General features: G+C 39.1%; 1 protein-coding gene across 1 annotated transcript in view; it reads left to right on the forward strand.

Moving 5' to 3' along the window:
* The window catches only part of CACNA2D3 (calcium voltage-gated channel auxiliary subunit alpha2delta 3), an 807,563-nt gene extending 803,363 nt beyond the window's left edge, over positions 1 to 4,200 (forward strand). The window contains exons 35-37 of the mRNA XM_023755701.1: positions 1,087 to 1,199; positions 1,384 to 1,466; positions 3,826 to 4,200. Of these exons, the coding sequence (XP_023611469.1) occupies positions 1,087 to 1,199; positions 1,384 to 1,466; positions 3,826 to 3,918 (289 nt within the window). The 3' untranslated portion in view covers positions 3,919 to 4,200. The remainder of the gene's footprint in view (positions 1 to 1,086; positions 1,200 to 1,383; positions 1,467 to 3,825) is intronic.
* Positions 4,201 to 14,819: the final 10,619 nt, after the last annotated feature.

A 14,819-nucleotide genomic window follows, 5' to 3' on the forward strand; every position in this document is an offset into this window, starting at 1 on the left:
CGCTGCTCTAGAAAACAGAACCAATTTTCTGAGAGAAAGATGAATGAAAGTAAAATTTATGGAGGAATTGAACATTTTATTAGGTTATAGTCTCTTTCATCCTGCTAAATTGAATTGGATGAAATATCATGAAAAGTTAAGTGACCTGGATTCTAGGCCTGGGGTTAAATACTTACCTACTCTGTCGGCTCTGAAAGAATATGGGATTTGGATCTCTAATTTGTTCCTCCAAAGAATCAGTATTTCTTGTGAAGGGAGGGTTTTTACGGTGGTGTTGCTTTGTCATTCCGCTGTGTTGGGCAATGAAGAAGCAGGTGTCATTAAGCTGTTAGGCCCCAGCACAGTGTGGACTTGAGAAGGGTGGGACTTGTTAAAGGGCCAGCATTCATTTCCTCCAAACACCGTGTAGAGCGGTATCTCGAAGGGTTTAGGAAGTTCACTTCATCTTTTGTCATCCATGTGACACAGCTTCAGTCTGTCTCTGAGGAAAGGAGAGAAAAACAACTTAGGACAGTGGTTCTCAACCTGTGGGTTGCGACCCCTTTGGTGGTCGAACGACCCTTTCACAGGGGTCGCCTAAGACAATCCTGCATATCAGATATTTACATTATGATTCATAACAGTAGCAACATTACAGTTATGAAGTAGCAACGAAAATAATCTTATGGTTGGTTCACAACATGAGGAACTGTATTTAAAGGGCCAGAAGGTTGAGAACCACTGACTTAGAAGAAGATCAAATGCAACTTTTGATAACGTTTAGGAAGGAAAGCAGGCTTGGAAAAGCCTAACCTCTTAGACCTTGGAAATTGAGGTGAATTAGCCAAATCTGACCCTGATGATTTGTACACATAAAATTCAGTCTTCCCAAGGTGAGTCTTATGAGCTGTGTATGGCTATAGCAAAGGGCTCTTGTCTTCTTAGTGAAACTTGGTGTTTGAAAGTGAAGAGCCGATGGAAAAGGCAACTTGAGGAAACTTGTTTTCTAAAATATGGTAGTTACCCCCAGGGAAAAGTTCTCCTCGTGGCTCTTTACAGGAGGAAGGGTAAGTGACCCCACCATGTCTGTGCCTCTTGTTCCCCCAGGTCCTTTGTCATCCAGCAAATCCCAAGCAGCAACCTGTTCATGGTGGTGGTGGACAGCAGCTGCCTCTGCGAGTCCGTGGCCCCCATCACCATGGCGCCCATCGAAATCAGGTATATCCTTCCGTGTTAGGCCCAGCTGCTGCTGCTGACCCTGGTAATGGGATCAACTGCCGGGAAAGCTGGGGGAGGAGTAAATGATATCTTCCCACTGTTGGAGAGAAATTGTCAAGGGATTTTAGTGCCAATGCAGATTAGGGCGAAGTGCCATTTTGGAAATTTGCCTTAACTACAGTCAACATAACGAATCTCTTAAGTGTGAGCGTTTAAAGGCCCAGAAGATCAGAAGGCGTCCGGAATCTTGCCATGGCTTCCATCCTGAGGTCAGTCTGATAACCCGTCCTGTTCTCTTTCCCCCGCAGACTTGCCACGACAATTTCATTATAGCCAAAAACTTTACTCATGAGAAAACCATCCCTTTCAGGCGAATCAAAGAAGCGTCTACAGGAAGGCTGCTGGCTCCCTGCTCTCAGCCTCGGTGTCTTCGCAGTCTGGGCCAAGAGCCTGTTCTCATGCCCATGATATACTCACAAGCCTCCTTCCTATCTTTTCAGTCATGGAAGGGCTGTCATTTTATCACCTTCTGCTATTACACAAGAAGTGGCTCTGATCATCTTAGTTCACTTATTTCAAATTGTGGTGAGAATTATTCCCCCTGCTTACGTTTAGAAAGCCTTTTATTTACAAGAACTTTACGTGAAGCAAAAGTAGCAATGTTTATACCAGACAGAGGGTCCCAGTGTATGGAGGGGGGTGACAAGCCTCTAAACCCCTACCCATATGGAGGCATGACTATAAAGGTACTCCTTTTACACTGAAAGCCATGACCAGAGCAAAACTAAGCTTAGTGCTGAGAAAGGTGGGCTTCCAATTGATTTAGGCAAATTGTAAGAGAATACCTCCTGCAATACTGTGAGCAAAAACTTTAACAAAAAAAATTTTTTTAAAATTAAGTTCACACACCTCCTGAAAAAATGAAAAGTGTGCCTAACCAGTGGTCGGCAAACTCATTAGTCAAGAGAGCCAAATTTTTTAAACTTAAACTATATAGGTAGGTACATTGTTATTAACTTAATTAGGGTACTCCTAAGGCTTAGGAAGAGCCACACTCAAAGGGCCAAAGAGCCGCATGTGGCTCGCGAGCCGCAGTTTGCCAACCACGGGCCTAGACAAATTAGTATATGGAAACTGGGAAACTAGTTTTTTAAATGCCACCAGAGCCAGCTGAGTGTTAATCTCAACTTTAAATAGCAAGTGATTTTAATGTTATTAAACTATCTAAATCCTAGAAAAGATTTTAAAGTATAGTACCAATAAGAACTTGAGATTTATTGAGAATGTTTGCTTCTATATTCAAATGGGAGTTCAAGTTCAATAGCAACATATTATATACATATATATGCTGAAAAGCCTTTGATAAAATTCAATGATCACCCATGATAAAAGCTCTATGTAATATGTAAAATGCAAACACAAACAATAGTTCCCCAAACACTAAAATCACTTCAGTCAAAACCAGAACGTTATACTTAGACAACTAGAGTCATAAGAGTAAAATCTTCTAGAGTTAATAGAGAGTTAATAAGATAATTTGCTTTGGTTACTTAATACAAAATCTGTATTTTTTTCTGAGTTTCTGGATGTAGTAAGATGAGGTCAATGGTACAGAATAGAAACTCTTATGTATGACAAAGGTTCAATTCAAAAGGAAGAATATAAATTAGACTTAAGTAGTGAAATAACAGTCTCACAAGAAATCCTAGGGATTGTAGAGAACTTCCTATCTGAGACAAGAAAGCTATGGAAGAAAACCAGATTTATTTAACTAGTAAAAATAACTTTTCTATGGAAAAGGATTACTTAAAGTCAGTAGCCAATTTATAGAACTTGAAAAATGTACTTAGAAATCAAATTATAAAGAGCACTTTTAAATTGATAAGTCAAACAACTACATATAAAAATAAACCATGAACATGAAAGATACAAGTCACTGGGTGATCTGAATATACAGGTAACAATGAAATATCTAGCTATAGCCATGAAAGGCAAACACCTGTTAGGCCTGCAGTTCCAAGACTGGGCATCTCTACCACAGGCAGGGGCAAATATCACTGTCTGTTGAGGACCTACATTCAGCATTCTTTGTAGCAGTAAGAACAGATGAGAAAACGAGTGCCCATCAATAGGAAAATAGCTGAATGAGATAGTTAGAATTAATGGAGTTGGAGAAACTTGCATCAGTCACTGGATAAAAAGCACGCTGCAGAAAGTAATAATATTTCATTTTTGTAAAACAGAGCCCTCTTTCCCCCCAAATGAAAAGAAAGAAGAAACAAAACCTTTCATAGCCAAAGATGATCAGCTCCCTTAGATGCGATTTAACTTACATTCTGATGGGGGAAAAATTAGAAAGCCAATATTTTGCCTTTATAATGTGATCCCAACAGATAGTCTACCCTTCAAATAGTCTACATAATAGTATGTATGCGAAGAGTAATTTTAAATATGTTACACATTTACAACTGTAATCAGAGATTCACATCGCTAACTTGATGAAATTTGGACGAGTGAATTTCCCTGAATTATCTAGGTCCCAAGAGACTTTGTTCAAACCATTGAAGGGTGGGGAGAAGGCATCCTGGACTCTGTCTCTGCTCTGACCCGCTCTGCCTTTCTCTGCAGGAAAACGCGAGGGAATGTGGGGGTGCGCCCAGCCTCCAGGCCAAGATGGTCCTTATCCTGTCCCCTCTGCTTCTGCTGCTCTTCTTAAGGTGACACTGACCGAGATGTTCTCCTGGCATGCTAAATAATGGATAAACTGTGAACCAAAATATGGTGCGACATAGGAGACATGAAATATAGTCCAACCATCAGCATCTCATGATTTTAAACTGTGCGTGATATAAACTCTTAAAGACATGTGGACAAAAATGTTATCTTTTTACTTTGCCAGTCATGTAAATGTGAGTTTGCTACATGATAACCACCCTTCATCAGAAACGGGGCTGCCAGTAGGCAGTGTCCCTTCTGCTTGAAACCCATCGAAACCAATTTAAAACTGTGTACTTTTTAAATAAAGTATATTAAAATCATAACCTCCTTGCTTGGGTTTTATCAGCACTCTATCGCCGAGTGCATGACAAAGTTCCCCATTCCAGACACCAGGAAAGGGGTGGTTGTTGGCAGAGACTTTGCTCTAAAGCAGATTCTCGGCAAATATTTAACAATTGTTTTGATGCTCCAATCTCGGTTATAAAAATATTTACAGAAGGAAATAAAAATATCATCTACATGGGAAAATTTATGACATAGAATCCTGAATTTTATTGAACTGAACTTCAATAGAAATCATAATATGGATGAGAACACATGCTCCCATAATATGCAAGTTTTGAACTATTTGGCATTGGGAATAAAGAAGTCATAAATCCTAGGAATTCATTGTGAGAAGGCTTGAAGAAGGAAAGGAACAATGACTACAAATGACTCCCAAGCTTATTGCTTGAGCATTTGGCTTCTGGCTTTTCCCATAAACAAGAGATGAAATTAGATCTCAAATATTACAAGATGTGAAACTACCCAGACCTGTAAGCATTCCTAAAACCCTGCATCCTGGACCAAAGAAAACAGATTCCATTGTATCACGGTTACCAAATAAAGTGAAATAATTTCCGTGCCTAGGTAGGATCGAGATGCCTTGCTTTGTAGGACAGACATCTAAAAGCCATGTGGAAAACACCCCTTAAATCCTTTTTAAAAAACACATTATGCCTTTGATATTTTAGAAAAATTGATGTGATCATACTACTTTATACTAAAATGATTCCAATATTTATAGGAATACCAATACTACATTGTGGTACTTCTTTAAATTAACAATATGACAATGCTATAACTTGCCAACCTGCCAAAATTTAACAATGGGGCCCTGATATTGTGACGACTGTGGTCATTGATACTGTTCACTTCTGTGCACTAAATAAATGAATTCCTGTTGCTCACATAAATTTTAAAATGTACAATATTTGCACTAACCAATTATAATGTAATATTTTTACAAAAATAACATCTCGTGACCAATCATTCTCCATTAAAATTCCAAAGGACTGCAACAATAAGTATATTACATTATAATGCCTATAATTTCATGTTAATGATATAAATATTTATGTTGCACATATTTTACAATTTCACTCCCTATCACATTCTAAAGAGTGGAATGGCATCATTTTGAGTACTTCTGGGACATAAAGACAGCATAGTTGAGTCACACTGTTGACCAGGGCATTGTTAAGCATCACCATCATGTAAGTGACCCCCCTGCCCAGTACCTCAATATTTCATCAATGACTTCAAACAACTGGCCACTCTATTGATCTACTTAAATAGCTAATACCTTTCTCCAATGAATTGTGTCAAAAGCAGAAACCTTGACCCCTCTCTACCATACTCTTTTCTTTGGACTGACTCAGCTCCTCAAACCAAAACCCTGAAGCTGCCCTCCGAGTTTTCCCCTCAGCCCACTGTACAAGGAGTCTCATGAGCTGAATAAATATAAAAACATGATCCAACTAAATGCTGTTTACAAGAGACCCACCTCAGAACAAAATATACACACAGGATGAGAATGAAGGGATGGAAAAGAATTTTCCATGCAAATGGAAAAGAAAACAAAGCTGGAGTAACAATACTCATATCTGACAAAATAGACTTTAAAAATGAAGTCCATCACAAGAGACAATAAGGGTCACTACATAATACTAATGGGATCAATCCAACAAGAGGATATAACCATGGTAAACATATATGCACCCAATATAGGAACACCTAAATATATACAAAAAACTTCTAGAGGACTTTAACGGAGAAATCGACAATAATACAGTCATAGTAGGGGATTTTAACACCTCTCTGACCTCACTGGATAGATCTTTCAAACAAAAACTTAACAAGGAAACAGAGACTCTTAAAGGACACCCTGGATCAGATAAATTTAATTGATATTTATAGAACATTTCACCCCAAAGCAGCAGAATATACATTCTTCTTAAGTGCACATGGATCATTCACAAAGATAGCCCATATGTTAGGACACCAAACAAGTCTCTACAAATTCAAGAAGACTGAAATCATATCAAGCATCTTTTCAGATCATAGAAATCAACTACAGTAAAACCACCCAGAAACATTCAAACATATGGAGGCTAAATAACATGTTATTAAACAATGAATGAGTTACCAACGAGATCAAGAAAGAAATAAAAAACGTTCTAAAAATGAATGAAAATGCCTGCACAATAACCCCAAATCTCTGGGACACAGCAAAAGCAGTCCCAAGAGGGAAGCTCATAGCACTACAGGTATATCTCAAAAAAACAAGAAAAATCAGCAATGAACTATTTAACCCTACAACTTAAAGAACTAGAAAGAGAACAAGAAAAGCCTGAAGTAGAAGGAAGGAAATAAAAACTAGAGCAGAGATAAGAAAATAGAGACTAAAGAAATAACACAAAAAATCAATGAAACCAAGAGCTGGTTATTTAAAGGATAAACAAAATTGATAAACCATTAGCCAGACTCACCAAGAAACAAAGAAAGAGCACCCAAATAAATAAAATCAGAAACAAAAGTGGAGAAGTAACCACCAACACCACAGAACTACAAAGGATAGTAAGAAAATACTATGAACAACTATATGCCAACAAGCTGGACAATGTGGGTGAAATGGACAAATTCCTAGAGAAATATAATCTCCCAAAACTTAATCAGGAGAAATCAGAAAACCTGAATAGGCCAATAACAACTGATGAAATAGAAGCAGTAATCAAAAAACTCCCAGCAAACAAAAGCCCAGGTCCGGATGGCTTCACGGGAGTTTTACCAAACATTCAAAAAAGAACTAACACCTATACTCCTCAAACTATTTCAGAAAATCCAAGAGAAAGGAACACTTCCAAACTCTTTTTATGAGGCCAGCATTATCCTAATTCCAAAATCAGAAAAGACACTACAAAGAAAGAATTACAAGCCAATATCCCTGATGAACATAGATGCTAAAATCCTCAACAAAATGTTAGCAAATCACATCCAGAAATACGTTAAAAAGATCATACACATAACAAAGTGGGATTTATTCCAAGGATGCAAGGCTGGTACAATATTCACAAATCAATAAACATGATACATCACAAAAACAAATTAAAGGACCAAAATCACATGATCATATCGATAGATACAGAAAAAGCATTCGACAAAATCCAATGCCCATTTTTGATAAAAACTCTCAGCAAAGTGGAATGGGGGAGCATATCTCAACATGATCTATGACAAACCTACATGACAAACCATATATGACAAACCTACAGCCAACATTATACTCAATGGGCAAAAACTAAAAGCATTTCCCCTAAGAACAGGAACAAGACAGGGATGTCCGTTTTCACCACTCTTATTCAACATAGTACTGGAAGTCCTAGCCACAGTGATCAGACAAGGAGAAATAAAAGGCATCCAAATTGGAAAGGAGGAAGTAAAACTCTCATTATTCGCAGATAACATGATATTGTACATAGAAAACACTAAAGACTCCACCAAAAAACTACTAGATTTAATAAATGAATTTGGCAATGTAGCAGGATACCAAATCAACACTCAAAAATTGGTGGCTTTATTATACACCAATAATGAATTCTCAGAAAGAGAAACTAAACAGTCCCATTTACCATTGCAACAACAACAACAAAAAATAAGATACTTAGGAATAAACTTAACCAAGGAGGCAAAAGACCTGTACTCAGAAAAATACAGGACATTGAAAAAAGTGATAGAAGAAGATATAAACAAGTGGAAGAATATACTTTGTTCATAGCTTGGTAGAATCAAATCATTAAAATGTCCATACTGCCCAAGGCATTCTACAGATTCAATGCAATCCCTATTAAAATACCAATGGCATATTTCACAGAGCTAGAATATTTCAAAAATTTATATGTAATCAACAAAGACCCCAAATAGCTGTAGCAATTTTGAGAAGAAAAGTTGGAGGAATCACAATACCAGATTTCAAGTTATACTACAAAGCCACAGTAATCAAAACAGCCTGGTACTGGCACACGAACAGGCATATAGATCAATGGAATAGAACAGAGAATCCAGAAATTTACCCAAGCCATTATGCTCGATTAATATTTGACAAAAGAGGCAAGAGCATACAATGGAGTCAAGAGAGTCTCTTCAATAAATGGTGGTGAAAAAATTGAACAGATACTTACAAAAAAATGAAAGTAGACCACCAACTTACACCATACACAAGAATAAACTCAAAATGGATAAAAGACTTAAATGTAAGTCATGAATTCATAAAAATCCTAGAAGCAACCAAAGGCAGCCAAATCTAAGACATCTCTTATAGCAATGTTTACAGATACATCTCCTAAGGCAAAGGAAACTAAGGAGAAAATAAACAAATGGGACTACATCAAAATAAAACATTCCTGCACAGCAAAAGAAACCATCAACAAAACAAAAAGAAAGCCCACTGTATGGGAGAACATATTTGGCAATGATACATCTGATAAAGGGTTAATATCCAAAATATATAAGGAAGTCATACAACTTAACAAAAGGAAGACAAACAATCCAATTGAAAAATGGGCAAAGAACCTAAATAGATACTTCTCCAAAGAGGACATACAGATGGCCAAGAGACATATGAAAAAATGCTCAAAGTCACTAATCATCCGAGAGATGCAAATCAAAATAATTAGGTACCATCTCACACCTGTCAGAATGGCTACCATCAATAAATCACCAAATGACAAGTGCTGGATATAGATAAAGGGGAACCCTAGTACACTGCTGGTGGGAATGCAGACGGGTGCAACTATTATGGAAAACAGTATGGAGTTTCCTTAAAAAATTAAATATGAATCTGCCATTTGACCCGGTGATCACACTTCTAGGGATATATCCTAAGAAATCCGAAGCACCAATCAGAAAGAATGTATGCACCCCTATGTTCATAGCAGCACAATTTAAAATAGCCAAGATCTGCTAACAGCTCAAGTGCCCATCAGTATACGAGTGAATAAAAAAACCGTGGTACATTTATACCATGGAATACTATGCAGCAATAAAAAGGAAGAATCTCTTACCCTTTGAGACAGCATGGAGGGACCTGGAGAGGATCATGCTAAGTGAAATAAGTCAGTCAGAGAATGACAAGTATCACAATGATCGCACTCATATGTGGAATCTAAGTAACAAAATAAACTGAATAACGGGATGGACCCAGAGACATGGAAGCATAGAACAGAGTGCAGAATCTCAGAGGGAAGGCAGGGAGGGTGGGTGGGTGGAAGATAATCAACCAAACACCTTGAATGTGTAACCCATGGACACAGATAATAGGGTGCTGAAGGCCTGGGCAGGGGAGGCGGGGAGGTGGGGACGGGAATGGGAGAAAAAAGGGGACATATGTAATACTTCCAACAATAAAGAATTATTTTTTTTTAAAAAAAGAAGATGGCCAGGCTATGTTGCTTTTTATGTTGCATGGATAGCCTTAACTTAAATATGGATTACAACAAATTATTTTACCTAATAATGTAATTATTTCTCAAGGGGCTTAGGCTAATATTGGTTTAACTATGTTTTATTTCTTTGTTTCTTTAATTAACAAGCTTTATTTTTTAGAGCAGTTTAGGAACACAACAAAACTGAGTGGAAAGTACTCTCAAAATGTTCTTCATGCTCACAATTCTCATTTAAATGGATAACAATGAAATTGTTAAGATAATAAACACATTTGTCTTATAAATAAATAAATAATAAATAAATAAATACATACATACACACATACTTGTCTGATTAACCCCTGTGATCCACACAACAAACCTAGGGAGTGGATGTGACTGCAGGTGAAGAAACAAGGTCACAAGGAGAGAAAGTCACTTTCCCAAGGTCAAAGTGGCAGAACTGGAATTTGAACCCAGGCTATTTGGCTCCACAGTTTGGGTATTCAGCCAATCAAATACCTAATGAATGAAGAATGAGCAACAATCTTGCATTGCTACACCTCAGCATGTCCCAACCACTGACATTATTTTCACTTCCCCAAACTGCTGGGCCTCCACTCCCTGCTCTCTAATTCAAGCCTGTCAGCTCACCTCCCTGCTACTATTCCTGTCTTCCCACCCCCAGGTCACTCTGCTGTCCATTGCTCTGCTGTGTCTTCACTTCTCCCTTAATCTAGCTAAGAGCCCGAAATCCACAACTGCAGTATTATGGTTACCTCCGCTGCTGAGCCCACTTGGGTAGACCAGTGGGAGACCCATAAAAATCTCAGCCATTGGTCTCAGCTGGGCCTTCAGCCCAATCCAGAAACATATTCTTCCCTGAGTCAGCCTCTATCCCACAACCCCCAACAAATGTTTCAAACTTCACTCTTCTTAAAACTTAGGCCATCCTGGCTGTCCTACTGATACATATTTCAATGATAAAAGAAAGGTTCTCTGAATGTCACTGTAATTTTAGGAAGCATTATATATAGTATTCAGTGGTACTGCTGGAAATATTGTTACTAATGTAGATTGCATCCATTGGTAGAAGAATAGAGGGCAGAATCTACAATTACTAAACTAGCAGCTAATGGCAGAATATAAAATACCACTATTCTAACTAGTATTATTGTTAGCATTGAAAATGATGTCATATGTGTTGTTAATAGCAAAAGGCAGATAGTACTGGTTGATATAGGAGAAGGAAAATAGTAAGATGTGCTACAGGATAAAATAATCTAGCAGTAATAATACTGCTATTCAATTTGGAGAGAATTATGCATAGTTTTTCCCTTAGATTGTCAGGTATTGCACACCAAGTCCAGTGTTTACCTTCCTGTCCTGGTCATACATGTCCTCTCAGCCACCAGTTCTTGAAGTCCTTTCTTCTCCTAGCCCTTGGCCCCCTCCTCTCTGGGTTTTCCTCCGCCTTCCTCAGATGCTCCTTCTCTTTTTGTTGTTCCTCCTCTCTCTACCTTTCATGTTGGCATGTCTTAGCTCTAGCTCTTGGTCCAGGGGTCCCTTCTCTTCTCCATCTCCCTCCCTCCCAAGGTCATCTCCTTAAGTCCCCCAGTTTTAGAGGCAGATGGCTCCCAGGTTCACTTCTCCAGCCATGACTCCTCCACAGAGCTCCAGACTCAGATATCCACCTGCCACTTCACCTGCCCACTGGATGTATTAGAAGCATCTCAATTTTGATGTGTCCCAGATAGATCTCTGTGCTTTCCCCTTCAATCCTGCGACTTCCCGTTTTCTCATCTCAGTACACAGGCTCACCAGCCCCAGCCTCACCACCCAGTGGCATAACTCAAATGCTTGAACGCCCCTTATTCCTCTCTTCTTCACCCCACACCCACTCCCCCAGAAAGTCCTGCTGACTATCCCCCAACAAAACATTCAAATTTTCCCGCTATGTTCCATCTCTACCACTAACCTTAGTACAAGCCATGAGAATCTCGCCACAGAACAACTGAAATAGCCTACTCAGCCGTGTCTGTGCTGTTCCTCACCGCCCTCACCGCCTACCTCTGGATTCATTTTCCTCATAGAAGACACGTCAAGTTGTGTAACTTTGCTTATCTTTCATCGGAGACTCACTTATGTCCCCATGTTATTTCAAAATGCCTAAAAATAAAAGATGGCTTGATGGGTGAATATAAATATGGCTATAGCTAGATATGATTTAAAAATACAGTAAAATATTCATTATGAATTTAGATTATAGATGGGAGTTCAAATGTAAAATTCTTTCAACTGTTTTGTGTATTTGAAATATTTTGTAATAAAATTCTGGGAAAACAAAGTTTAAAATTAATCGTATTATGTACTCAAGGGCAAAAATATCCAAGCTCTGAAATTCTATAACCTTTTTGCCTGCATTCTGATCCAACCTTCCAGCCACCCTCACTTCTACTTAAAAAATGCTTCTTTCCTTCCTCCTTCATTACTTTCACACACTAGCCTTGTTTCTGCCTCAGGGCCTTGACACTGGCTGTTCTTCTGCCTGGAATGCTCTTCCCTAGGGTCTTCTTGTAGCTGGCACCTTTTTTATCATTCAGGTCTCAATTGATGTGTTACCTCCTAAGGGAGGCCTTTCTTGGTCATTGAAACCAAATATTCATCCAGTAAGTGCCTATCATGTACCTCTATTTTATTTTCATTGGAGCCCTTATCATTACCTACACTGTTCTGTTTCCTTCATTGTCTATCTTCACTGATAAAAATATGTTCTATTAAAAAACAGGAATTGGGCCCTGGCCAATTTGGCTCAGTGGATAGAGCGTCGGCCTGTGGACCAAAGGGTCCCGGGTTCGATTCTGGTCAAGAGCACGCACCTTGGTTGCAGGCTCCTCCCTGGCCCAGGCCCCTGGTCAGGGCGCATGTAGGAGGCAACCAATTGATGTGTTTCTCTCAGATCAATGTTTCTCTCTGTCTTTCCCTCTCTCTTCCACTCTCCCTAAAAATCAATGGAAAATATCTTCAGGTGAGGATTAACAATAAATAAATAAATAAATAAACAAACAAACAGGAATTTGATGTCTTGACTCACATGCCCCAGTACTCATTAAATGTCTGTCTGTGAATGAGTAATTGTTACAACAACCACTGTGAAGTAGATAGAAACATATCCTCATTATACACATGAGGCTTAACTTCCATGGCCTCAGTCACCTTATTTCTAAAGCAGGTATATCAATACCTACATCATTGTTGAGCAATTCCAGGGCTTGCATTCAAAATAGCTTTTTTGAAAGCACTACCTCAAAGAGATATCTGTACCTCTTCTTTATTGCAACATTACTACAATAGCCACAACAAGGAAATAACCTAAGTATAAGTCTACAGATGAATGGATAAAGAAGATGTGGGATCTCCAACTCTCGAAGGTTTTCTCTTAAAATGAAAGTTCTTTCTTAGTACAGTTTAGTATCCAGTGAATCCAAAAGATTTGAAGGTCAGCTCTGAGTTAAAGCCAACCAGAAGAAGCCAACCTGCCCAGACCAAGGAGCGATAATAGTGACAGGAGCAATAAGAAGAAAACAGGAAGCGACATTTGTTATGTGCTTATAATGTCCCCAGCATGTCACTGGCACTTGGTTCACAATGGCTGCTGTAGTGGCAAGTGTAGGGCAGAAGTGCTTGATCTGGTTTCAAAACCTCCATCCTACCCACCTCCGACACCAACTTGACAGGAGGAACCCTGACCTTCCTTCCAGCTTTTGCCATCTCTCCTAGGCATTTGTGCCCACCATGCAGCAAGCTCAGCCCTGAGGTCTGACTGTGTGGATCCCATCCCAGGACTAGAGAGGAAGTCCCTTGAAGGGAGGAGAGACCCGTGGTTCTGTGTCCCATTGCTCACACAGTGGCTGGGGGCAGAGAGAAAGACCACAAGGTACCTTCAGTTAATCAACTAGTCCCATCCACCTCTCTTTATGTCCTACACACCTGGCCCCTCCCTTACCATCTGCTTCAAGCTATTGTTACTCCTCACTGAAGGGGCAGCCTCCCAGCCAAGCTGCCTCAGCTTCATCTCTGGAGGAGCAAGGATGTGCAAAGTAAATCTTTGGGTTATATTGGTGGGAATTTGAGTCCTGGCTTTGCTGTTTACTGAGTAAACTCAGTAGTTTGGATTATTTTCTTAACCTATCTAAAATGTGGTCTTCTCACATGGAAACAGGTATAATAAAAGGCATCCTTATAGGACAAGTATAGGGAGAAAATGTCATGTAGGTCAAGTGTAAAGGTGGTGCCTGGCACACAGGAAGTGCTCACTAAAATCATCCATTATTCAAATTCATGGTATAGATTTTATACAATCGAAATAACAGTCATCTTGAATTATTCCATTTTTCTGTTTAAAAATCTCAAGGGGCTCCCTCATGTACACACACACACACACACGCAAAGCTCAAAGACCTTAGCTTGTGGTCATGCTCTGACTCACCACATCTTCCCAGGATTCACACGAGAACCAGCTCTTGGGCATTCCATCCATGCTGCCCACAGGCCCATGATGAGCACAGAGGTCCTTGTCTGAACCTCACATTTCTCCCTTTCCAAATCTCAAATAAAAATTCCAGCCACATGGTGGGCATCTTAAGTGAATGCAGACCATTACCCCACGGAAGCGTATGAAAACCATTTCAGTGAAAGCACGTGGCAGGAGGCCTGACAAACACCACGAAACCTCTCCTAATGAATTGCAGTTTGGACATGAGGCTGTTTTTTGGTTTCAGAAAAAATGAAATTATTTTAAGAGCTGATGATAGAAAATTAGTTTGGTGTAGGGAAGGGGAAGATGCTGCTATTCATGAAAGGACAGGTCTTTGGAATAAAACTTTTAAACCCACCAGAATTACAGTGCAACCTTTGTTTGTAAACTCCTACAATTATGGGTTTGGATTAATTTGAGTTGAGTCCTTTCCAGTTACCATTAACCTACCACTTGAATCCATTATGCAATCATGACTCAGTAAGTCCTTCAGCATACCACTTTCAAACACGATGGGAATTAGACAGACTTTGTAAATATTTGAAATTGCCAGTTTAAAATTAATTTGACTCATTTGCTTGCTGGTTGCCAGCAATTTATGAGAGTTGGAGCTTTTTCTGTAATTC

Source organism: Myotis lucifugus, unplaced genomic scaffold (assembly GCF_000147115.1).
Source record: "Myotis lucifugus unplaced genomic scaffold, Myoluc2.0 scaffold_83, whole genome shotgun sequence".
Classification (NCBI taxonomy): domain Eukaryota; kingdom Metazoa; phylum Chordata; class Mammalia; order Chiroptera; family Vespertilionidae; genus Myotis; species Myotis lucifugus.